The sequence below is a fragment of the Brachyhypopomus gauderio genome, chromosome 2 (assembly GCF_052324685.1).
Source record: "Brachyhypopomus gauderio isolate BG-103 chromosome 2, BGAUD_0.2, whole genome shotgun sequence".
NCBI lineage: Eukaryota > Metazoa > Chordata > Actinopteri > Gymnotiformes > Hypopomidae > Brachyhypopomus > Brachyhypopomus gauderio.
Genome location: NC_135212.1, coordinates 36,057,478 through 36,083,811, shown reverse-complemented (window position 1 = coordinate 36,083,811; position 26,334 = coordinate 36,057,478). Strand labels below are relative to the sequence as shown.

General features: G+C 42.7%; 1 protein-coding gene across 3 annotated transcripts; it reads right to left on the bottom strand.

The window, feature by feature from the left end:
- Positions 1-10,506: 10,506 nt before the first annotated feature.
- On the bottom strand, positions 10,507-23,686 carry LOC143501578 (uncharacterized). Of its 3 annotated transcripts, none has more exons than XM_076995016.1 (5): positions 22,920-23,686; positions 20,668-21,674; positions 18,120-18,288; positions 17,689-17,855; positions 10,507-11,134 (listed from the first exon to the last, which is right to left on the bottom strand). In XM_076995016.1, the coding sequence occupies exons 1-5, from the start codon at positions 22,927-22,929 to the stop codon at positions 10,985-10,987; spliced, it is 1,503 nt and encodes a 500-aa protein (XP_076851131.1). In that variant the 5' UTR covers positions 22,930-23,686; the 3' UTR covers positions 10,507-10,984. The 3 variants fall into 3 exon arrangements, with proteins under 3 accessions (XP_076851131.1, XP_076851132.1, XP_076851133.1); XM_076995017.1 differs by having other exon boundaries at positions 22,924-23,686; XM_076995018.1 differs by lacking the exon at positions 22,920-23,686 and adding an exon at positions 21,856-22,447.
- Between the last annotated feature and the right edge of the window lie 2,648 nt (positions 23,687-26,334).

Genomic DNA, 26,334 nt, shown 5'->3' with positions numbered 1-26,334 from the left:
GTGGGTGTGTCCTCTTGCAATGTATTGTATATGTGTTATTATGTGGGTGTGTCCTCTTGTAATGTATTATATATTATATGTGTTTTTATGTGGGTGTGTCCTCTTGTAATGTTGTATATATAATGTGTTATTATGTGGGTGTGTCCTCTTGTAATGTTGAATATATTATGTGTCATTATGTGGGTGTGTCCTCTTGCAATGTATTGTATATGTGTTATTATATGGGTGTGTCCTTGTAATGTATTATATATTATATGTGTTTTTATGTGGGTGTGTCCTCTTGCAATGTTGTATATATTATATGTGTTATTATGTGGGTGTGCACTCTTGTAATGTTGTATATATATTATGTGTTATTATGTGGGTGTGTCCTCTTGTAATGTTGTATACATTATGTGTTATTATGTGGGTGTGTCCTCTTACAATGTATTGTATATGTGTTATTATGTGGGTGTGTCCTTGTAATGTATTATATATTATATGTGTTTTTATGTGGGTGTGTCCTCTTGCAATGTTGTATATATTATATGTGTTATTATGTGGGTGTGCACTCTTGTAATGTTGTATATATTATATGTGTTATTATGTGGGTGTGCCCTCTTGTAATGTTCCTATTCATTTTTGAAAGGTCTCCTCTACTGTCCCCCGGGTCTTCTTGGGGAGATACAAAATACAACTGCATGCATTCCCATGATGCTTTGTAAACTCTCAGAGCTGAATCTAGCTGAAGAAGCAGGAATGTTTTTACCATATATGATTCGTATGAGTCATATATGAGTCTTTAGATCATTTAGATCATTCATTGGATTGGTGAGCCAAAAAGCAACAATCTGTTAGCAGGTAATTATTATTATTAACCTTTACACCAGCCTACACAATGTGCCATTTTTATTTACACTGCCTTTATATTTCATTTGTTTTCAGCATTTACTTTAGTAAAATATTAACAGAAGGATGACTTCCTGGTGATATATATCTGAGAGGGAGTCAGGGACCCCTGAGTGTATAAACCAGAGTACAGATCACTGTAATAAATGAATGAATGAAAAACATGAATAAATATGAACACATGCAGATTGATGTTTCCATCCTCACCTTGGAAGACCGAGTGCTGCAGGGATTATGGTTCTGGACACTAGCACACCAGATCCCGTTCCTAAGGGGTGTGTTAACTGTCTGAAAGTCCTGCCTGTTAGGAAACTGGAGGAAAGGCATTTCTGGCAAGGCGACATTTAGAACAGGTGTGTGTTTTAGAGCACCAGCGTGTGCACAGTCACAGCGTGTGCACAGACACATCTCTCGTGCAGTGAAGTAAAACCACAGGTCTGTGCTGCTCAAGGCATCCACACAGTGCCTGAGCAGCAGGGTGACCGATAATGACCTGCGTACAAGGGAGGGCTGTGCAATACAGAAAAAATATCAGCAACAATTATCATGATTACTACAATTTTTGTGATAACAGAAAATTGCAGTTTTGACGTTTTGAAGGCTTAATTCTTCTTCAGTGTGCATTGTGGGTTACCATCATTGCTCTGGCCAAAACATATTCTGCTGGTTTAGAAAGGCCAGTTTTTAGACTGTCACTGTGATGAGGATTACCTGAGATAATGACATCAAACTGCTTTCTCTTGGGTAGCAACTGGGGCCTGATCCACAGGCACAGGTGTCCATAACCTTTGAGTCTGATTCGTTTCAGTTGTTGTAACATGGCAACCCCCCCACCCCACGTCTTCCTGGAAAAGAGTCCAGCACTCACTGGGCCACCCGTGGAGATAGAGGGAGGAGTTACACTGTGGTGATCACACACAAAGGCTACCAGTTTGTCAGGGTGCATAAGAAGGGGTTTGTTTTAGGGGAATGATACCTAGGGCACAGAGCATTCAGTCAGGAAGAGCTCAAGCAGCCAGAGAGACCCTGAGCCAAGCCAAGCACAGCATGGTTAAGTCTTGAGAGAACAAGAAACTAAGGAAAGCAGAGAGGCCCAGGAGTCTGGAGAGGCCCAGGAGTCTGGAGAAGTACAGGAGTCTGGAGAGGCCCAGGAGTCTGGAGAGGCCCAGGAGTCTGGAGAAGTCCAGGAGTCTGAAGAGGCCCAGGAGTCTGGAGAGGTCCAGGAGTCTGGAGAGGTCCAGGAGTCTGAAGAGGCCCAGGAATCTGGAGAGGTCCAGGAGTCTGGAGAAGTCCAGGAGTCTGAAAAGTGCCACATTCCCAGAGCTCAGGAACTCAAAGTTCTGCCAATTCAGCGCCTCAGTCTTCCTCCCTACTTTACACAAATAGACCCATTTAACCCCTGAGGAATCTGATACAGCTCATAAACTGAACCAGTTTATTCTATGTAGGAAGAATCACACGTTCGGCGTCTTTTGGGACTTGATCAGCATACTGGTTCATTTCAGCACTATGAATCAATTTAATTCTTCATCTCGTGTGAGCTGTATTTTATAACAAAATGCTTCTATAAAAACTTTATAGAAAAAAATCCTTTCATAAATATTGTTTGCAACTTTTGCTGGTTAAAACGTTCTGCTCCTTTAAAATAGTAAAGTAACTTAACAGAAAATGCCTATTCTGTCTTTAGTGCTCTCAGCTGGCAATTCCAGAAAATGCATTCATAAAAAAGAAAGAAAGAAAAGAAGAACTTGAAGGACAGGCAGAACGGAACTGCCAAACGATTTTACTGGACGTGCTGCTTGAAATGTTATACTCCATTCCCTTGTGGCTGTAGGCGGAGTTAGGGGCTGTAGCTACTGCTGCCAGCCACTAGAGGGGGTCAAAAACACTATCTATCTATCTATCTATCTATCTATCTATCTATCTATCTATCTATCTATCTATCTATCTATCTATCTATCTATCTATCTATCTATCTATCTATCATCTAGAGGACCCTGCTGCACAAGTCAAACAGGATAAGTCAAACAGACAGGACAATACAAACAGGACTACTCAAACAGAGAGGAACATTTTGTAAACCACTGTAGCTTACACACACACACACACACACACACACACACACACACACACACACACTTTGTTGTTGTTTTCCTATAGCAATGCCTGCATCCACAGAATGTCCCATGCCCGTGTCTTTATTATTGTTGTACTGATGAACACTAAAGCTGTATGCAGTGTAGTTAGACCTGCATAAAAGACTGTTGTTCCCAAACTCTGACTCATGGCAAACCATCCCCATACACAGAGGACACTCTCTGACTGCAGAACATGCTGTTATTAACACACAATGAGTACCAGTGTATTCAGGATATGCTGTGTATTATGACGGACGATGAATGAGATGCAGCAAGATGTTGACACAGACCACATGACAGAATACAGATGAAAAGACACCTAAGACAGCATCCTATGTGCTCAGGGCATCCTAACCAACAACATTTCTGCATACATACTCCATAGATAAGATACTTAATTCAGGAGTATTTATTCAATACTATGGTTGGAGACAGCATTGTTAGTGGGAAGGTGGGCCCTGTGTCTCTGTGTCCAGGTGTCTCTTTGTTTTTGTGATTCTGTGTCTCTGTGCCTGTGTTATCCTATGTCTCTGTGTCCATTTGATCCTGTGTTTCTGTGCCCATGTGATCCTGTGTCTCTGTGTCCATTTGATCCTGTGTCTCTGTGTCCATTTGATCCTGTGTCTCTGTGTCTATTTGATCCTGTGTCTCTGTGCCCATGTGATCATGTGTCTCTGTGTCCATTTGATCCTGTGTCTCTGTGTCCATTTGATCCTGTGTCTCTGTGTCTATTTGATCCTGTGTCTCTGTGCCCATGTGATCATGTGTCTCTGTGCCCATGTGATCATGTGTCTCTGTGTCCATGTGATCATGTGTCTCTGTGTCCATGTGATCCTGTGTTGGTAGCTTTGCAGCTGTAGTGTGTAAGCTTGTTCAACTAAACTGTAATTCTAAATGATTATATTTAATGATTAATATTTAATCTTTATCTAATCCATTTCACTAATAGCTGGAAGTCAGATGTATGCTTGGAAAAGGCATTTACTTATGATACAAAGAGCACTGGCAATTAAAATGCTCTCAATATGATTATGGCTTTCTCAAACTCTATGATCTCTTGTTAATCTAATTACACAAATGATGACAGCTGTCCAATCTAAGAACATTACAATCTTACATCTCAGAGATTCAGCTTCTCTTTTTCACTCCAACCCCTGTGGGGCACTACACAAGACTGGGTTTGTTTGCCTGCTCTTCACACACACACACACACACACACACACACACACACACACACACACACACACACACACACAAAATAAATTGAATCACGTGAAAAAAATCTGGGCAGTTCTCCAGGTCTGGGGGTGATGAACACAAACTGAAAACATGTTTTTAGAGTTTTGAAAATTTTTACATTAAAAATCAGAATCTGAAATCTCAGGCCCTTTGCTGTGGTGTTCCACCATTGCGGTCAGGTGCATCATGTTGGCTTCGACTCTCTTTAAAATGTTTCTAGAACTCAAAATGCAGCAAGACACAGATCAAGGCAGTGATCTAAAACAATATCTACGGCTTTGAATATTCCAAGACCACAGTGGCCTCAATCAATCTAAACTGGAAGCATTTTGCCACAACATTGAACCTTCCTAGGGTTGACTGTTCAACCATACTTGATATCCAGACAAGATGGGCCTTTGTCATTGAGGTAAGAAGAAACCTAACAGCCATTTTAAAACAACCCAAAATGTCCTGTAAAGAGACGGGACAACTCTTTGGCCAGACAATCTTCTCTGCAGAATTCTATTAATCTGTCTGGCCTTTGTGGATAGATTTGAAAGGCATTAGACATATGCATTGCCTGCTAAAAGCTACCCATGTAGTCAAACATGGAGATGGTAGCTTCATGGCGGTGGTCAAGGAGACGACTGCAGGATGGATGGATGAAGCCAAATACAAATGAAGACACATCCTGATGTGTAAAGATTGTAGTGATGTTTTCAAGAAAACATACAGCTGTAGTTGCTACCAAAGAGTCTTCTACAAGCTGCTTAGTAAAAGCTCTGAATACTTTTGTGACTAAGAGTTCTGTAAAGCGTTCTGAACTGAAACAGAACAAATCTGAAATGACATTGGATGTCACTCTTTCTCACCACCAGAGGGCACTAGTATTTAAGTAGTATCTGCCTTACAGTTAAAATGAGACACAAAAGCACAAATCAAAGATTGATCATTTGATCATGTATGCAGTAGCATTTATATGGATTCTTGTGAAACCCACAGAGAAGCCACAATAATGCAAACGCCACACATGTGCTGTCTCCAGTTCACATTTTCCATCACCACGGGATACCAGCAAGACCATCAGGGTGTGAGAATGGTTTAGATCGATCAGAGTACCCATCACAGCCAATGATGTGTGATTCTGTCCTAATGGCCATCCATTACCAAGTCTCGGGCTGACAATTACACGCTGTATGGGTCTGATTGAGTCATCACCAGTGGCACATGCATCACAGCTATACTGGGAGGGAGATATGGGTCATAGTTTAGAATGATGAATCAACAAGACAATATCATGCCTGGATTTCGTGAACACTGTGACTCTTCTAAACACTCATGTGTAATTCCCCAGAAGGGCCAGTACCATCAAAGAGGACAGGTTTAGCGAGTACTGCTTGTCTGCATTACGTGACCTGCGTCATCAGTATTGCTGTAATGAATACCAGATGATATGCCGAGCATTGCTAGCAAACATGCCTCAGGCTGTTCCTGTGGGAACCAGATGTAGTTCAGCATGCGATGAGTAGCAACAGAATGTTTGATGTCGACCCTCCAGCGCCTTGAGCAGCAGAACTCCTGCCTGCACCCTGCTCCCTACACCCTGTACCCTACACACTACACACTGCACCCTGCTTCCTAAACCCTGTACCCTACAGATGTGATCAAATTTATTCAACCCCCAATGCTGTGAAGAGTTTTATGGAATTCAATGCACATTTGTAATTGTGTTCATAATGAAATATTACAAGGACTTGTTAAAGAACTAAATGCAACTAAAATAGCATCAATTGTTTTAGTCATAAAATATGAAATGGCCTTTTGTGATTTCTTCATTGACACAATTATTCAACCCCTTTACGACTACCACTCTTAAGAACAGAGGTTCATTCCAGTGTTTTCAATCAGGTATTAAAAACACCTGTGGATGTCAACAAGCAGCAATCAAGCATAATACGCACCAATTAGGCAGATTTAAAAGGACTGTGATACTCAGCTCCTTCTAGACATCTACTGGTGTGTTTACAAGCATGGTGAAGGCAAGAGAATGATCCCAGAAGACATGAGAAGAGTTTATTTCTCTTCCTTTTGAGTCTTGGTCCTCCCGAGGTTTCTTCCTAATCCCCACCCTATAGGGAGTTTTTCCTCGCCACTGTTGCCTTTGGCTTGCTCATTAGGGATCTGGACCCATACGATTGTAAAGCTGCTTTGTGACAACGTGTGTTGTGAAAAGCGCTATATAAATAAATTTGACTTTGACTTTGACTTCACAAGAATGGCAATGGATATAAAAAGATAGCAAAGTTGTTAAATATTCCAAGAGACACTATCGGAGGGCACAGTGGAAACGCTACCTGGTCGTGGCAGAAAGAAGATCCTGACTGTGACTGCTGTGCGCTACCTGAAGCATAATGTGGAGAAAAATCCCCGCGTGACTGCTAAGGAACTGAAAAAAGACCTGTCAGATCTGGGCACCAAAGTTTCAGCTCAGACAATAAGGCACACACTGCATAACAAAGACCTCCATGCCAGAACTCCCAGGCGCACCCCCTTGCTGACTCCAAAGAACAAGAAAAGTCTGCCAACAGTCATGTGTACAAGTCACAAAAGTTTTGGGACGGTGTACTGTGGTCAAGATGAAACTAAATTAGAACTGTTTGAGCCATGGACCAGCGCTATATTTGGAGGAGGAAGAGCCAGGCTTATGAACAAAAGAACACCTTGCCTACTGTGAAGCATGGCGGAGGGTCAATTATGCTTTGGGGCTGTTTTGCATCTAATGGTACAGGCAAGCTTCAACGTGTGCAGGGTACCATGAATTCCCTTCAGTACCAGGAGATCTTGGAGGAAAATGTGATGGAGTCAGTCAGAAACCTGCAGCTTGGGAGACGTTGGACCTTCCAACAGGACAATGATCCGAAGCACACATCCAAGTCCACTAGAGCATGGTTGAAGATGAAAGGCTGGAACATTCTAGAGTGGCCATCGCAATCACCAGACTTAAATCCAATTGAGAACCTCTGCTGGGACCTAAAGAAGGCAGTTGCAGCGCGCAAGCCTAAGAATATGACTGAACTGGCCAAAACACATTTTCAGTGGGGGTTGAATAAATTTGATCACAACTGTACACACCCCTACATCATTATCTCCATACCCCTACACCATCATCTCCACACCCCTACACCCCCATCTCCACACCCCTACACCCCATCTCAACACACCTACATCATCATCTCCACACCCCTACACCATCATCTCCACACACCTACACCCCCATCTCCACACCCCTACACCCCCATCTCCACACACCTACATCATCATCTCCACACACCTACATCATCATCTCCTCACCCCTACACCATCATCTCCACACCCCTACACCATCATCTCCACACATCTACATCATCATCTCCACACCCCTACACCATCATCTCCACACACCTACATCATCATCTCCACACCCCTACACCATCATCTCCACACCCCTACACCCCCATCTCCACACCCCTACACCCCCATCTCCACACACCTACATCATCATCTCCACACACCTACATCATCATCTCCTCACCCCTACATCATCATCTCCACACCCTACACCATCATCTCCACACCCCTACACCATCATCTCCACACACCTACATCATCATCTCCACACCCCTACACCATCATCTCCACACCCCTACACCCCCATCTCCACACCCCTACACCCCCATCTCCACACACCTACATCATCATCTCCACACACCTACATCATCATCTCCTCACCCCTACATAATCATCTCCACACCCTACATCATCATCTCCACACCCCTACACCATCATCTCCACACATCTACATCATCATCTCCACACCCCTACACCATCATCTCCACACACCTACATCATCATCTCCACACCCCTACACCATCATCTCCACACCCCTACACCCCCATCTCCACACCCCTACACCCCCATCTCCACACACCTACATCATCATCTCCACACACCTACATCATCATCTCCTCACCCCTACATCATCATCTCCACACCCTACATCATCATCTCCACACCCCTACACCATCATCTCCACACACCTACATCATCATCTCCACACACCTACATCATCATCTCCACACCCTACATCATCATCTCCACACACCTACATCATCATCTCCACACACCTACATCATCAGCTCCACACACCTACATCATCATCTCCACACCCCTACACCATCATCTCCACACCCCTACATCATCATCTCCACACACCTACATCATCATCTCCACACCCCTACATCATCATCTCCACACCCCTACATCATCATCTCCACACCCTACATCATCATCTCCACACACCTACATCATCATCTCCACACCCCTACACCATCATCTCCACACCCCTACATCATCATCTCCACACCCCTACACCCCCATCTCCACACACCTACATCATCATCTCCACACCTACATCATCATCTCCACACACCTACATCATCATCCCCACACCCTACATCATCATCTCCACACCTCTACATCATCATCTCCACACACCTACATCATCATCTCCACACACCTACATCATCATCTCCACACCCTACACCATCATCTCCACACCCCTACATCATCATCTCCACACCTACATCATCATCTCCACACCACTACACCATCATCTCCACACCCTACATCATCATCTCCACACATCTACACCCCCATCTCAACACACCTACATCATCTCCACACCCCTACACCCCCATCTCCACACACCTACATCATCATCTCCACACACCTACACACTGGACCCTGGTCCCTGCACCCTGCACACTGGCCCCATGCTTCAGCCATGACTTAACAACAGGCAGCGTGTGACGCAGAGCTAGTGTGCACCGCTCTGAAGGAGAAAAGGATTTGTAGTTAGGCCCAGATACTGAGGGGGCAGACTGACCATAAATGTCAGGGTTGTTGAGTCTGTCACACACACTTAAGGTTGAAGTGAGTAGAAAAGTGAGTCATGGGTACCCAGAGAGTCTCTACTACCAGCAGAGTGACAAAAAACCTTTTGTCATATGGTAGTCTGGACAAAAGTTATTCAAGGTTATTAAAATGTTAACAACCAGAAGAACGTGGATAATCTCTCCACCACTGAGGCATTGGGTGGACAAGCTCCCAACATAACATAACATAACATAACATAGTGTGGTGTGGTAGAGGATAATATCACATAGCACATAAGGGTGACAATAACAATTTATCAATTATTGCTTATTTAAACAAACCTTTCTGAAAAATATTGTAGCTACATTGCTGATATATTGTTCTTTCAGTGACTTGGACATGATGTACTTCTATGATAAAGCTGTTTCCTGTAGCATGACTTACATACTAAATTAAATTACACACTGTTCCTTTAGTCCTTCTTTACAATATGAAATAACAGAAGAGTATAGATAAATATATACATTAATACCCATTTGTTATTTCATGATGTTTGTATTGTTGTGGAGACATTCTTTCACCTAACAACAAGCAACAGTGAATGGTGCCTTCCTTCACACAAGCTCTTCTATAAATGACAGAACCAAACGACGACACCTGTTTTAGCCTGTAGGGGTCAGTGTTCTGTCTTTCAATAATTATTTAATTAAAGCCTTTCTCCAAGAGCGCCATGCGCTTAACACAGCGAACATCCAGTCTGTATATCAGAGGACGTGATTACTGCCTCTGACAGATGAAATGAAGCAAAACAAGAGCAGACTGGTGAACTCCAGTGTGTCTGACGTAGTGGCGTGTCTGACCTGCTGTTCTTTATCTTAAGCCTGATGAACTGTTAGATGATTTTAATTGAATTACTCTCTATTACATGTCATTTCCTCTTCCATCTAAAATAATATTGTCTGCTTTGTTTGCTTAGTTTCACAACAAACCATCCTATTTCTAGGACAGAGTTGTGTTGCAGGACTAACCTTTCACGAGAGACACAAGAGCGCCGTCGCACACAGGATCAGACACTATAATAACTCCGCATTACAGCAACAGGGCATCCTGTTGCAATGTTGAGCTCAAGGACAGAAACCCACTGATCAATTCCCCACCGACGTAAAAACAACCCCGCTTATCTGATTACAGAACATCCCAAATATACTCGACTGTAGAGCACGGGAGGCGTGACTGGGGGAGACACGCCCTGCTTACATTTTCAGCTACCATATATGGCTTTCTATGTAATGCTAAACTTTTTCATAGGCAAATCCCAATGTAGTCATCACACTTTGGCCAAGACCACGGTAAATGCAGTTTACTTCCAGTGTCATGCAATCAGTGCCACTGGTCAGGTTTCAGGACATGAATATAGTCGATGGCTGTCCAGACAAACATAGTGGCAAGCAGGTAAAACAAATCCATTCAAGAACAACATACAACAGAGAAAAAGAAGAACAAGACAGTAGTAATCCAAAAGGCCAAGGAGACGCCACATTCCTGACATGAAGTACGTCTAAAGCAGTCTACGTTAATTACTGCTATGGTTACTCTCCTCTGAGGAAACATTACTGTTGTACATTATCACAATATTACTTTGGCACTCCAATGTGGGAACTTTAAAAATAGATGGAACTATATACATTAATAAATTCTTTAAGTACAGTTCATATCGGTAGACAAGCACACGATATTCAACTTACTTGGCAGTTTATCACTGTCTCTACAGGCCCATGGAAATCAGACAAAAAAACTCATTGGATAAAGACATGTCCATCATTTTAGGGTGTATTTGATTGGATCGTGTGCCAGCGTGCAGTTTCCATCTGGCCTCGGTTGTACATCTCTTGCCAGTGCTGCTGCCCCGCCTCCGGACCCTCATAACCAATCAGAACACGGCCAAGTGCACCGCTTCTCATGTATAACCGCACCTATGAAACAGACAGTGATTAGGGTGAGTCTCATAACTTTTTATTGTGGTTTCATCATTTTATTGTGCCCCGCCATGTCTAATCTAATCCTTAAAAATTTGATTTACTGTAACATAAATAAATGCTGGGTTACAATTCAGTGTGATTAAGTGTGTATTTACCAGACACTATATTAGAAACTTCATAGCCTATCTGTCTGTCTATGTTAGCAATGCTCAATAAGAGTTAGCCATGCCCCAGTGGCTAATGAATCCGGATCTGGCTGGGCTGGACCACTCGCAACCCAGCAGTGACACAAGGACAAAAAAACCCCAACAACACTGCTGAGACCACTAAACCCATCACAGCTTAATACCCAGAACCCAGTGTCTTAACGTTCAGAACCCAATGTCTTACAGTTTTTCTTAGTCGATTTGGTTCATTTCTCACATCATGCTTTACATTGGCATCACAACTAGTGCATTTCTCAAAACAGTTAGTGCAAACAGCAAAACTCAATACCTGCAAAAGCAGATACTTCACTCAAAATTCTTTGTTTTTGCCCCAAAATCAAATATTTAGGTCAATCAATTTGTCAGTGACATCAGAGTATCTAGTCTGTGTGCCATTGCCTATGAACAAGGCAGTCAAAATACTTAGTCATGTTAGTGCAACTATAAGTCACAGTCGGTGCAGACTGTATTCTGATGGAAACTAGCTAAACTAGTTTAGCTGCACATTCTGTGGTATATCAAATACATGTTACAAAAATACAAAGTTACACGGAACACAGTTACTGATAGAAAGGAATTGGACTGGAATCAAATTTGTACAGCAATATTGTTTGACGGTATTGTTCGCACTGCAATTTGTTGACAAAAACACTGACTGAAATTCAGAAAAGACAGACAACTGACTGGAAAAACTGCAAAATTAGAAACTTATTCTACACATTCAAAACAACCTGAGCACATACAGCCTCCTCCTGCTGTGTGAAAATTGAACCTCTGCTACCACTATGAGCTAGTCTTGATATCCTATATGGTATAAGAATGCAAAAATGCAAAAAAAAAAGAATAACATGTCAGAAAGTATGTCAATGTGCAGCATTACAGCAGAGAGCACATTTCTGAATTACAGTACATACATGTTTTCTCTATGAAATGTTTGAACGATTGAAGACACAGTTGATCTTCCAATATTCGGCTGCACCCAGCAACCAGCTTCAGCCATTGTGAGACCATGACTTACATGTAGGGTTGCAGCGGTATCCGGTTTCACGGTATACCACGGTATTAAAATGCACGGTTATCATACCGTGTGCGTTTGCTTATTACCGGTAAAAAGCAAGCCAGCGGAGAAACTGACCCGCGCATGCGCAACTCCGCTCCGGTTCAGCTACTCAGCACAGCGGTGAGAATGGCAGAAAGTGTATCAGACTTAACACATTTTTTAACAAAAAAAGCTAAACTAATGTCAGCGGCGAAAATGACGTAATCGCGCTGTCGATTAGCGAGGTCGTGCACCTCTCGAATTTTGTAACTTTGCGCGCGCCGCGCCTCAGCGCGATGAACAAAGTCTTATTTGCAGGGTTCATGCACCTTTATAAGGTGGAATTAAAACACTTGTACTTCACTTTCAAGGTCCAGTTCAATATTTCCCAGCACCATAAACGTAATAAAGTTAAATATTTATACATATACTCGAAATAATTCGCTTTTTCATCACATTATTTAATGGTTGTTTATTTTCAAAACGCCCAATCTTAACGTCTTCACGTTCTCTCATGTTTCGTCCTGGAATTACAAGAGGCTCGTATTTGTTAACGTAATACGAGAGAACTGTGCGGAGTCGCGCTATGGTCACTAGTGAAAAGTATAAACCTAGCTTTTTATGGTCCTTGCCTTCACTGGATGTGAAAGACGCCATTAATTTACATGCGTTAATTTTCAAATTCTAACGTGCCTGTTTTTCACATGTTAAAACCAGACTCGGTGTGAAAGCCTTAAAATAGAAATCTCTATTGTGATGATGTCAGAAATAAATCCTCTCTTTCTACAGTATCTGGTGGCAGTACAACGGACGTTTACAACAGTTGTTGATCAGACACTGACCCAGGCTGAGTTGATCAGATATTAAATAATTTAAACTTAAATATTTGTACTGAAATCCATGATTTAGGTTTCTCTAATTTTGCAGTATTTATATAAACATGTTTACAGCTTTTTTTTTTTTAAGGAGACATTTTGTATACAATAGTTGCAGGTTTCTACAATAAATAGTTAATTGAACAAAAAAAAACTTGTTGTAATTTCTTTAAGGGTCAGTGTATCTTTTAATAATATACAAACTAACTGTGATACCGTGATAACCGTGATACCGCGGTATTTTCTGAGACGGTTATCATACCGTGAAAATCTCATACCGTTGCAACCCTACTTACATGTAAAACATGGTCCACAATTGTTGCCCTTACTGTATTTCACTGTTTTGTCCCCTCAGCCGTACACCACACAGTCTTACCCCTCTACACCATATAGTCTTACCCCTCTACACCATATAGTCTTACCCCTCTACACCACAGTCTTACTTCTCCTATTGACTGTTCACTCTATACATGGCCTTGTCTTTCCATTATGAGACTTTGTGATACTGCCGTGTTTAGCATCTATAAATGTTTGCCAATTACAGTAAAGGTTCATGAGACGCACCTCTGGCCTGTGGTTGAGACCATTGGTTGATCTAAGCCTTCACTAATTCCCTTTCTTACTGTAACTGAATGTTCACTTGCAAACCATTTAATTAATTAGGATAAATTACCAAAATGTAACAAAACAATTAACTAAATAAATGTAAAATGATGCCGTAGAGATTATGACAACATGTTCAGCACTTTTGCATATAATGACCTAGGCGATGACCTAAAGACTAAATGTTTGGGAGGGTAAGACAATTCAACAGCCAATCCATACAACACATTTTGATAAACATGACATAAGCAACACATAATGTAAAAAACAACAGACAACTGCCCATGTCCATTTGCAATATATACAAAAGCATTTGGAAAATGTTAAACACAAGGAGAAATTAAATTATGATGTGCACAAGTGACAAGGAGATGTGGAGACTGAATGAACAGTTTTGAGAATTTCAATTCTGATCTGAGAAATGAACCAAACCGACTGAGAAAAACTGTAAAAGTGACGTCAGTCAAAAAGGCAGGATTCTGTGTCTCGTCCTTCGCCAACCCACAAGCGTCACACCTATGAGCTAGTTTTGATGTCATATATGTTACATATTCAAGAAATTGAATACGTAACATCAGAATGTATGTCAATGTGCAGCATTACATCAGAGAGCACATTTCTGAATTACAGTACATACATGTTTGAACGATTGAAGACACAGTTGTTCTTCCAATATTCAGCTTCACCCAGCAACCAGCTTCAGCCATTGTGAGACCATGACTTACATGTAAAACATGGTCCAAAATTGTTGCCCTTACTGTATTTCACTGTTTTGTCCCCTCAGCCTTACACCACACAGTCTTACCCCTCTACACCACAGTCTTACCCCTCTACACCATATAGTCTTACCCCTCTACACCACAGAGTCTTACTTCTCTTATTGGCTGTTCACCCTATACATGGCCTTGTCTTTCCATTATGAGACTTTGTGATACTGCAGTGTTTAGCATCTATGTTTGCCAATTACAGTAAAGGTTCATGAGACGCACCTCTGACCTATGGTTGAGACCATTGGTTGATCTAAGCCTTCACTAATTCCCTTTCTTACTGTAACTGAATGTTCACTTGCAAACAATTTAATCGAATTAGGATAAACTACCAAAATGTAACAAAAAAATTAACTAAATAAATAAATGTAAAATGATGCCTTAGAGATTATGACAACATGTTCAGCACTTTTGCATATAATGACCTAGGCGATGACCTAAAGACTAAATGTTTGGGAGGGTAAGACAATTCCACAGACAATCCGTACAACACATTTTGATAAACATGTCATAAGCAACTGATAATGTAAAAAACAACAGACAACTGTCCATGTCCATTTGCAATATGTACAAAAGCATTTGCAAAATGTTAAACACAAAGAGAAATGCAATTATGATGTGCACAAGTGACAAGCAGATGTGGAGACTGAATGAACAGTTTTGAGAATTTCAATTCTGATCTGAGAAATGAACCAAATAAAAAAAAAAACTGTAACACCCAGAACCCAGTGTCTTAACACCCAGAACCCAGTTTCTTAACATTCAGAATCCAGTGTTCAACTACTGCTACCATGTAATGATGCCTAGTGTCATGGCAGGCTAAGGAGGTGATGCTATTGCAGTGTTCTGATTCTCCTCCCTTTATATTGACTTTATTTCCATTTTTTCCTTTTGTTGAAGGACTAAAAGCATGTGTGAAAAAGTAATTGTACCATTAGTAAAAAATAAATAAAAAGTCCCAGTGTGTGTGCCTGCGTATGACTGTGTGTGTGTGTGTGTGTGTGTGTGTGTGTGTGTGTGTGTGTGTGTGTGTGTGTGTGTGTGTGTGTGTGTGTGTGTGTGTGTGTGTGCGTGTCAGGTGTTCTCCTCTCTCCCCATGTAGTCCCCTGTAGGGCTGTGGTTTCTGGTTGGGAGAGCACTGTTGACTGGAAGTAAAAACTGTGTATTGATCGCAAAGCAGAAAGGCACTATATAACACCATTCATATATATATATACTGTGTGTATATATATATATATATATATATATATATATATATATATATATATATATATATATATATATATATATATATCAGGAGTGGCCAACCTGCGGCTCTTTGCCTGGTTTCATGCGGCTCCCCAGCCGGTCCGCGCGCTCACCTGCACAAACGGTCTGTGCTGTGGCCGCTAATACTTTTAAAACCGGCGTAGTGGAAAACACGCATTTGACTGTCTTCACACGCTCACACGAGTTACTAATTCGCCAACTTCGCCAATCGATCGATCGCGATATAATACTTATTTTTTGTCCATTACACCCCCCCAGTGGGGAACCATCAGGGCCCTCTACGCCCTAAAATATTCTTAAAGCATTATATATATAGAGGACAGAGGGGCCTGATCCGGAATGTCCCAAAGGACATAGATGACCATACCATAGTTACCAGTCCCGCTGAGCTGGGATCAGCACTACTGAGCGGCTGGGTACAAGCCGGCATCTGAAGGACAGATCCACTCTGTTAACTGCTAAGACAAACACTGCTCCACAGTTGGCAAGGAAAAATAGATTTATGGGCCCCAGGTTTTTTACAACAAAGTGGAACTTTGGTGGTTGTGTGAATGTGTGGGAAGGTTCTGCTGCTTCAGAGTCCGGGCAACTTGCCATAATTGACGGAAACATCAATTCTGCTCTCTACCAGAAAACACTGCAGGAGAGACGTGCGGTCATCAGTCCGTGACATGAAGTTCAAGCACAGTTGGCTTAAGCAACAAGAACAGCCAAGAGGTGTACTCACACATGTCTGTAGTCTCAGTCTTTAAGAGGAGTACTTACAAATATCTGTAGTCTCAGTCTTTAAGAGTACTCACACATGTCTGTAGTCTCAGTCTTTAAGAGGAGTACTCACACATGTCTGTAGTCTCAGTCTCAGTCAGTGGTTTTGAATTTTCTTCCATAAATAAATAATAAATGAAATACATAAATAATAAATAAATAACAAATGAAATGAGTTTAAAACTGTTCTCTTTTCTCCTGTGCAAATATGCACAAAGGTATGGAAGTTTTTCTGTATCAATATTCAAATGAAAATCTGCTGAGCGTGCCTTAGTCCCGTCCTTATTGGCTCTCTGAGGTGGAAAGCTGTGGAACCCGATTGGCTGAATAAAGTGGAAGGCTGATGGAATCTGATTTGACTATAATTTGAATATAGTGGAAGACCATGGAAATGAAAATGCATTCTGCTCGGATTGCATTTTCAAAATGCATTTTGACACAGTTTGAGTGTTGTTGGTATCGTAATGTTATTGCAAACAGGGCTATTTCTCCATTAACATTTGAATATTGACATATTTTTAGTGTGGTGGTGAGGTTGAAAATTACATTTCAAACGTGTTATCACTAAATGTAAAGCATATTAAGCAAATAGCATTTTAATTATAATTTTGATACAACCTTTGAATGATCACATGAACTTGATAATTCAAATCGGGAAATACATTTTCATTTCAATAAAGGCACAAATAAAGCATCAAATATATGTGTAAATGAAATATGAATAGACGTCTACCACATTGCAAATGTAAATGGAATTATTGAATTTGAATTTTGAGCTCAAAGTTGCTTGTATGAGTGGAACATGTAAATGCAAATGCGTATTACATTTTCATTTGAATATTGACACAGCATAACTTCCATACAAAGATAGGAGTACTGTAGAGGGGTATTGCAAATAACTACGCACCACACTTATTTTTGAAGACAACAGACTGTGTGCTTAATAGAGTATGAAATGAAAATGTAATATAAATGAATGAACTGGGAGAAGTAGATACTGTCTGATGAACCCACTCCCCCTTACCTGCATGACAATGAACTCCAAGACCAGGGGGAGCCTCATGATGTCACCGGCAGGCAGATCAAACAGGAAGGGTGCGTTCCAAACCGCATTAGGACCACTTGCTCTCTTTGTATCCTTAGTACTGATCACTTTCCCACAGTGACGCAGGTTTATGACAACATGGTAATCTGAAGGAGTGGAACAAACAAGTGTTTGTGTTAACAGGCCTTTTAACTTCACCTTTTAGTAGTCTGTGTTGTCACTGGTTTAGTAGTCAGTCATCAGTAATAAATTTAGTAGTCAGTCTTCACTAATAAACAATTTAAATGAGTTGTTCGCATTGTAGTGATGGACAGCAGTGCTGGCCCCATTTTGAGACATCTCCAGTTTATCTGTGATGACTATGGAGGTGAGAAGGACGTGAGAAGGACGTGAGGAGGTCATGAACGCACGTGCGGCCCCGGGCATCCTGCTCATCTTGGTCAGACCCTCAGCCTTGCGCAGCAGCACTTTGATGCGATGGGCCTGGTTCTGGTACTGGAGCAGAATGAAGATCTGGCCCAGGGGCCTCGGACGATGGGCCGTCTGCGTCCACGTGCCCAGCGACTGGCTGCTCACGCTCTGAAACGTGACGAAGAACATGGAGGGGTCAAGACTACAACTGAACAGGCACATTCAGACAGAGTTCATCATAGACACATTCAGACAGAGTTCATCATAGACACATTCAGACACAGATTATCATAGAGAAACATTCAGACACAGATTATCATAGAGAAACAAAACAGACACAGATTATCATAGAGACACATTCAGACACAGATCACCACAAAGACACATTCAGACACAGATTATCATAGACACAGATTATTATAGGATGTAGCAGTGGAAACTTTTTTTAGTCAACTGTACAAACTGTTCTACAGCCTTACAGTATTACTGAAAACCTCATTAAATATTAACAGATTACATTTAGGATTCACCAGTGTACTTGTTCATAAGATTCAAATATAACTGGACAGTGGATCTTTTTATTTGGTATAGATTCAACTAAATGCCTCAAAACTGAATGGATGTCAAATTTCTATGACAGCAAGACGATTTGAGACCAGGCAATTGCTTAGATTTTTGTACCAAAAACTGGATCTAAATGGACTGTTCAATCAGTAGTGTGTCCAGCATCTGCTCAGGAAATGTCTGAGGACCTCAGATTTCAGTCTTTTCAGAGGACTGCTATCAATGACAAATGTAATACTGTACACTTTGTCTAATTATGCTCCCCTAAAATGAGTTGACTAGGTATGAAAGGGGCCCTGGCTACTGCAGGGTTAAAAGGTTATATATGCATATGCACATTATATATGCAAATGACCATGACATCAAACCAACACTCTGCTCTTTAACTTTACACTCATTGTTAATCATTTTAATACCACTGGGCTGAAGCCCAAATCCAAAACAAAACTAACATTGCATTCCTGTCCAAATACCAATGGACTGCACTAGCTGTATACACTGTTTACATGTTTATTGTGAACCTGTAGTCTCTAAAATTCATTTGAACTCCCTGCCTGCTCAATGAGTGACACCTCAGGTCTCACATTAACCACCAGCTCTTTGTGTTGAGACCAGTTTTTGCTTGATTATTCTGCTGTGTTCTTGATTACAGTGGTAATGTGTGAGATGTGAGTAGGTAGAGTGTTGGACTCAGTGCCTCTCTGAGTTTGGCCAGTGTGACTAGGCATTCTTGGCCTATCTAATACCAAGAGATAACCATAAGTCACATGCACTGGCACACACACACACACACACACACACACACACACACACACACACACTGAACATTATGTGACCACACTGATTGCTGTATCAGTCATGTTTGTGGTTCTGACACTTATATAATCATTTCACCTTCTCCTTGTACCTCACATAACTACACAAGCAGAAGGGAAAAGCTCATGTCACGTCTCTGGACTCATGTCAGGACATTGCAGGTTATGGCTTCATTGTAAGTAATTATTTTTCCATTAATAAAGAATGAATTCCCCCCCAGAGGGATCACAGGAACTCCTGTTAACTCTGTAGAGTAGGTGCAAGAAGAGTTGATTTGACATTTTCAATTTCAGTCGGAAAGAATAAAATCCTTTTTTCCTAATATGCTGTAGACACTGATACTGATGTTTTAAAGCTCTTTAATATAATTCAACCCATGAGCAGGTCAGCCTTCTCCAATGTGCACAACGCAAAGCAACCAATAAGATTCAAATCAGTCTATGAATGGATTTATGTAATAAATAATGGAATCCTTCATGTCTCATGGAAGGATCGCCATGGAATCCTTCATGTCTCATGGAAGGATCGCCATGGAATCCTTCATGTCTCATGGAAGGATCACCATGGAAACCTTCATGACTCTCCACTTGTTATACTTCTTGTTCACTTCAGTAACTCTGTTTAGGAGAAAACAGATCTACTGACAGTGCTCCAGGAAGTCTGGATCCACTGGAGGAGCCTATCTCAGGAAAGCCCGTGGTAACAGCCCTCACAGCGTGACTCATGGTCCACACTGTACCACCAGAGCTCTTCTACCACGTCTCATCTCCTTCCGCACGTCTCAGCTCACAACCCCGCCCCCTTCCCCCGCGATCTTTCACCTACTCATTCTACTACCCCTCTCTGTTTCTCTCTGTTTCTCTCTGTTTCTCCCTCACCTGTTTTCCTACCACCTGCCTCACTTGCATAAGACACATTTTCCATCCAGCCTGGAACTTTCCTGACCTCACCAGTCTGGAGCTGAGACTGCTGACACATGGCCAAACACGAAGGCAAAGCTTTTTGTTTGTTTTTTTTTAACCTTTGCTAGATGCATGCAGATTTTTTTTTCCCTTTGACATGAAATAGCTAAAATAAACTTTGCTTGATCATCTGTAATATGATGTCAGGAACGCATTGCAGTTCGGAGGCTTCGTTAGCTTGATCTACTGCAGCTGGACACGGTACCTTTTTGAGCACCCTAGTGATCTGCCGGTGGTACGTGATGGTGGTGTCTGGGTCCCACACCACATCAGCACAGCGCAGCTCCAGCTCCCCAAGTGCCGTCTCCCTGAGGCCGGGGAAGTCTTTACAGAACACGGCCAGTCGCAGCACGCAGGCCTGGAGCTCCTCTGCCGATGCAGCCTTCAGGGTGAACACCTGAGGCTGTGGCTCTGGGTTCAGGCTCTGTCTGCGCAGTGGCGCCCCCTGCAGGGAGCCTGGGCAGATTGGACTCAGGCTGGCACGGACCACCATTCCAGTGACCCTCCTGGAGGACCGGAACACCCCCAGTACGGTGACAGTAAGAGAACTCTTTGCTGGTGAGAAGAACGAAGTGAAATGAAGTGATGGAGGCTGCTTACTGGACCCATGCCTGGAACTTGAGCTGGAGCCATACTGAGATGTATAGAGCTCCCCCTGGGTGCCAGAGGGTGAACTGCGGTCACCGCTGGTTAGCTGGCTGCTCTCAGTGTACAGGAAATTGTCGCTGGTCACCGTGGAGCGACGCTCTACAGCGCGGCCTTTCTTAGACACCAGGCTGAGTTTGCGGATGGAGGGGAGAGAGGTGCGGCCGTGGGCGATCTTCGTGGAGGAGGAGGCGGGGATGACGGGGATGACTGGGGAGCTAAGGCGGCGCAGGGGGACCTGGGGCTTCTGAAGACCCTTCACATCCGCTGAGGCGTGAGGAAGAGTATTTACGTCATCGTCGGAGGGTGTGACGCTGCGGTTCTGAGACGGGTGGGCAAACACATCTCCCTCTAGCGCTTCATACTGCTGTTTGATTGGTAAAATGTTAATTGACGGGCAGGAGTTCAGGTTTACAGTCACGAGGTCCACAGGGGGAGAGGGAGAAGAAAACCCTGCCTTCTTTTCATCAGAAGGGAGGAACTTCATTCGTCGCCAGCAAATGAAGCAGCCTAGCACAATGCAGCAGAAGATGGCCAGGGCGACCGCCAGTAGGGTCTCTAGATGAACTGATGAACAAACAAACACAGCCACAGAATTAATCAATGTTCAAATGCTGAAGATTTTCTAATCTTCTAAATATTGATATCCAGCGCTATCTTCAGTGCACTTTAGAGTTCACAGATGGACTTGCAGAAGCAAGGTGAGGAGATCTGACGAGCATATTAGCAGCGATGACGCTCGCGCTACCTTGGCACGACACGCGCGTGTGGTGTTCTTGCGCGTAACTTCTCTTCCTGGCTCATCGGTCTGATTAGAGGACACAGGAAATTACCACCGGCCATAATCACGCCTAACTGCCCCGAGATGAAGGCGAAGCCAGTACAGGCAAGACTTTGATCTAAAACAGAGCCGCCATGTGACCTGCGCTGGATCCAGGCCCGTCCTTTCCTTCTGAATGAACCTGACTAAAAACATGTATTTTTGCACATTTTGGAGTATGCAGATCAACTTTTTGTCATGCGAAAACAAACTGTTAAAAGTATTACTCTGGGAGATGACTGTCATAGCGACAATAAGGTACTAATGTATCAAATAAAGTCCATCGCCTGGTGCGCCACACGCGCCAACACGGTCGTATCCAGACATGCACGCGCCCGTTGCAGATCCAGACTTCACTCGCGTTTATCCAGCTGCGTAGACAGCTCGTTTAAAAACGTTGCATTCAGCATCCTATACATTTCACTGTATCATTTTTCATGTTGATTAAGCACATTGTGTATACCAGAAATCGGCGAAAATACCTGTTGTAATGTCCTAAAAAAGTCTCTTTACTAGCAAGGTGGAAACACTTGTAAGTGCCTCGCGCAGCGCCGCAAAGACCCAAGACAAGTGCGGAACCAGGACAGATCCATGCGAATCACATTGGGATTTTTGTGGCTGTGTAATTAAAGTCCAAGCCGTGGATTCGCACACTTATAAAATGCAGGAACATTGTGTGTATAAAGGTTTATTCCGACATGAATGACAAAAACAAATTTTTAATATTTCAATATTATGAAAGCAATAATAATTTTCTTTAAAATTGTGTGTACGTTTGTGTAAAATTAATAATTGACTTTTAAAACATGCAAGATATGGTTCGCGATTAACTTGAAGCTGTCGCTGGAAAGACTGGCCAATTATTTTCTAATTAACCACGCATCGTTTAATATGCAAACCTGAACACGAAACAAACCACATTAATGTGCAAACCTTGAAACTAGACGTGTCGAAAAAATAAATATTCAAATAAGAATAATAAAATCCCATACCGACCAGCATTGTTCCAACGTCCTGAAACAACGTCCTGAAACAAGGGAACAGTTAACGCGACCCGCTCCCGGTCTGTAGGTATATCTTCCGTAGACTCTCACTGTCCTGTGGGCATCACGTGCTGCTTTAATCGACTCAGCTCTGATCTGCACGCTTGTTCCCGTTAAGTAACCGAACAGCGAGGTCCGATCACGCTTCCAGTGGACTTACCCCTCACAGCCGCGTCACTGACGCACTTTTCAGCGCGAGTGTTCTGGTTTGCCCACAGTTGTTAGTAGCAAATGTTTACCAGTGCGTTTCAGTGATTTTACTACGGTTCCATATTTCACGGGTCAGAAGAATAACTGAGATAATGCGTTTAGTCACAGGACATAACAGACTAGAAAGTGCAGCGCGCAGTAGATATGCAGTGCCCCCCCCCCTCTCCCTCTCTCTCTCTCTCTCTCTCTCTGACTCAGCTGTTAGAGGCTCTGCCAGATGCATTTGATCAGTTTGTTTCTGAGATGCTGTACTGCATTGCGTCCCAATAAATCTGCCCAATAATATTAGGGGATTCCGATATTTAGGAAGAATAAAACGGCTAGTGTCGTTTTTCACATCTTACTCCTATTTACATCTTTACTCACGTTTCCGTTTTCAGGATGTCCACCCACTGTGGCTTTCCAGTGCCAAAGCATTCATCAGTGTCTGCTAATTGTTTTATCTCTTCCTTAACGATCTCTTAATGCTTGATAAGTGTTTACTGGCCCCACTGCAGTCTGACAGTCATGTCTGTTGTGCAAAGCATCACACTAGAGGCAATGCAGCTGGTGTGTGTGTGTGTGTGTGTGTGTGTGTGTGTGTGTGTGTGTGTGTGTGTGTGTGCGTGTGTGTGTGTGTGTGTGTGTGTGTGTGTGTGTGTGTGTGTGTGTGTGTGTGTGTACAAGTGTGAGTCTTATGTTCTTTTGCACTGTACATGTCCCACCCCCACTGTCCCTTAAACTCCACAACAAAAGAACCAGCTATGCAACATTATCCATTTAAAATGGAATAATGGCTGAAAAACACCAATGGTGAAAGAACACGGGCCACACTCTCAGGACCGACTGTCCTGCCGACCCGTGTCTCAGTACACTCCAGGGTATGGACGGGTCCCCCAGCGGGGGGGCCTGTCAGGTGTACCAGTGGTGACCTCAGTGCTAAGAAGCCACATGAGCCCATGGTCCAATCACTGCCATCAGCTCTAGTAGATATTCATATTCATCTGAGCACATGGGCAAAACACAACAGGCATCTTACATCAGGATGACACATCATGTCATTTTAGCAACATTAGGATGGAATAAAGACGCACTGGCTTTACTGAAATGCATTCAGCGATGAGCTCTGACACTGTTGGCCCATGGCGTGCAGGACGGACCTGCATTTACTCCCAACACAGACGTCCACATCTCCTCTGAACGCTCTCCTTCCTTCTACTGTCTTCATCTTACCCAGAGCTCTACTTTAGCTCTAGTCTACAATAATGGGTGTGACTGATGGGGACCATGTGAGATGATTGCTCATGAACGCAGGACCACTTCCGAGGGAGCATCTGATGGAGATCTCTTTTGGAGATTAGGATATGATAGGATGTAGGTTTGAACATCTGTAACATCTGATGGTCATATTTATAGAACACAGAGCAAGAAAATAAATGCAGATCAATGCCATGAGTGTGAATATGACCCTCTCCTTCTCAGCCGCAGTGTAGAGACGGCACGCGTTGGGTCCAGAAAGTGGTGACTGCATACTGGACGTTGCATAAAGCACATTTTTGCTGAATTTTGTACTGACAAAGTTAAGGGTTTATTGTGATGTTTTGATTAGTATGAACCAAGCATAGAAAGATTTCACACCTCATTTGAAACCTGTGATTTATGTATCTACAAGAAAACAGATATAACCTTACCAAGATGTTATGCTTATGTGTGTGTGTGTGTGTGTGTGTGTGTGTGTGTGTGTGTGTGTGTGTGTGTGTGTGTGTGTGTGTGTGTGTGTGTGTGTGTGTGCGTGTATGTGTGTGTGTGTGTGTGTGTGTGTTTGTTTGTGTGTGTGTGTGTGTGTGTGTGTGTGTGTGTGGTATATATGGTACCCATTTTCCCAGTTTTCCCTGTTTTAGAAAGTGAAAATTTTGTAAAATAGTAAAATAGTGCAGTTCACACAGAGACCACTAGAGGAGCCTGTTACTCTTTTGGTGGATTATGAGCTCTGTTATAGTGTCGAGTAGACATTGCGGCTCGTGTGTGTGTGTGTGTGTGTGTGTGTGTGTGTGTGTGTGTGTGTGTGTGTGTGTGTGTGTGTGTGTGTGTGTGTGCGTGTGTGTGTGTGTGTGACGGTTACTGTGTTCAGTTACTGATCATAACGGTGTGTTCTCACCATAAACGAACAAAATAACTCAAATGTGACTAAAAATATTAGTCTTAAAAAACTATTCCTGCATTAAATTTAATATTTTATTATATATTTTATTATACCCAAACCCATTTGCACAGACGGCCACGCATAGAGCTTAAATCTGTTAAATGCAACATTACTCCAGCAAAGGTGGCAGAATACCCAGATGGGGCAGAATACCCAGATGGGGCAGAATACCCAGGGGTCTTCACGGTTTTGGTCTTATGACCGGTGGGTCGTGGATTTGATACCCAGGTGGGAGGCCATGACCAGGGGCGGACTGGCATACATTGCTACCGGGGATTTCCCCGGTGGGCCGATGGGTTAGTGGACCGGTGGGCCGCCGGTGGTTTAACTCAGCCCGTGGAGGAGCCACTGCCGCGCACTGCGGCCCCGGCCCGTAGTCACGCTGCTGTTTAACGGTGTTAATACCTCCCCCGCTCCAGTCAGACTAACCTGCTCAGCGCGGCCGCGGTCTGAGCCTGTAAACACATGAACGAGTTGGACCGCGGCCGCGGACTGGGCCAGCTGGTGCAGGCTGACAGTAGCCTATGCAGCGGAGATCAGAAAAAAAACCTGTCCCAGAAAATACGGGCCGGACTACGAAAACATACAGCAGTTTAAATTGTAGATAACATGTTATTTTAAATGTACTGCTGTCGCCTCTGCAACGTCTAAGGCAAATTACCTTAACACGGTTAACACGGACGCAAGTGGCGGTCTTCAATGCAGAGCACTGTGCACTGTTTTTTTAAAGCTATTGAAATTCTTAGATTAAAACTAACCACCACAAATAGTTAAGAGGAAGAAATACCCACGTTAGAGTTGTAGGTTGTTCTTTAGGATGCACTTTGCGTAAAACAACTTGTTTGGTTGTCTTATGGACTATTTAACAACTTGTTTGGTGGTCTTATGGTGGACTATTTAAAAGCCACTATGTGGCTTTGTAATCATATTATTGCTGGAATTAATATTGTCCATATGACAATAAACGCCGTC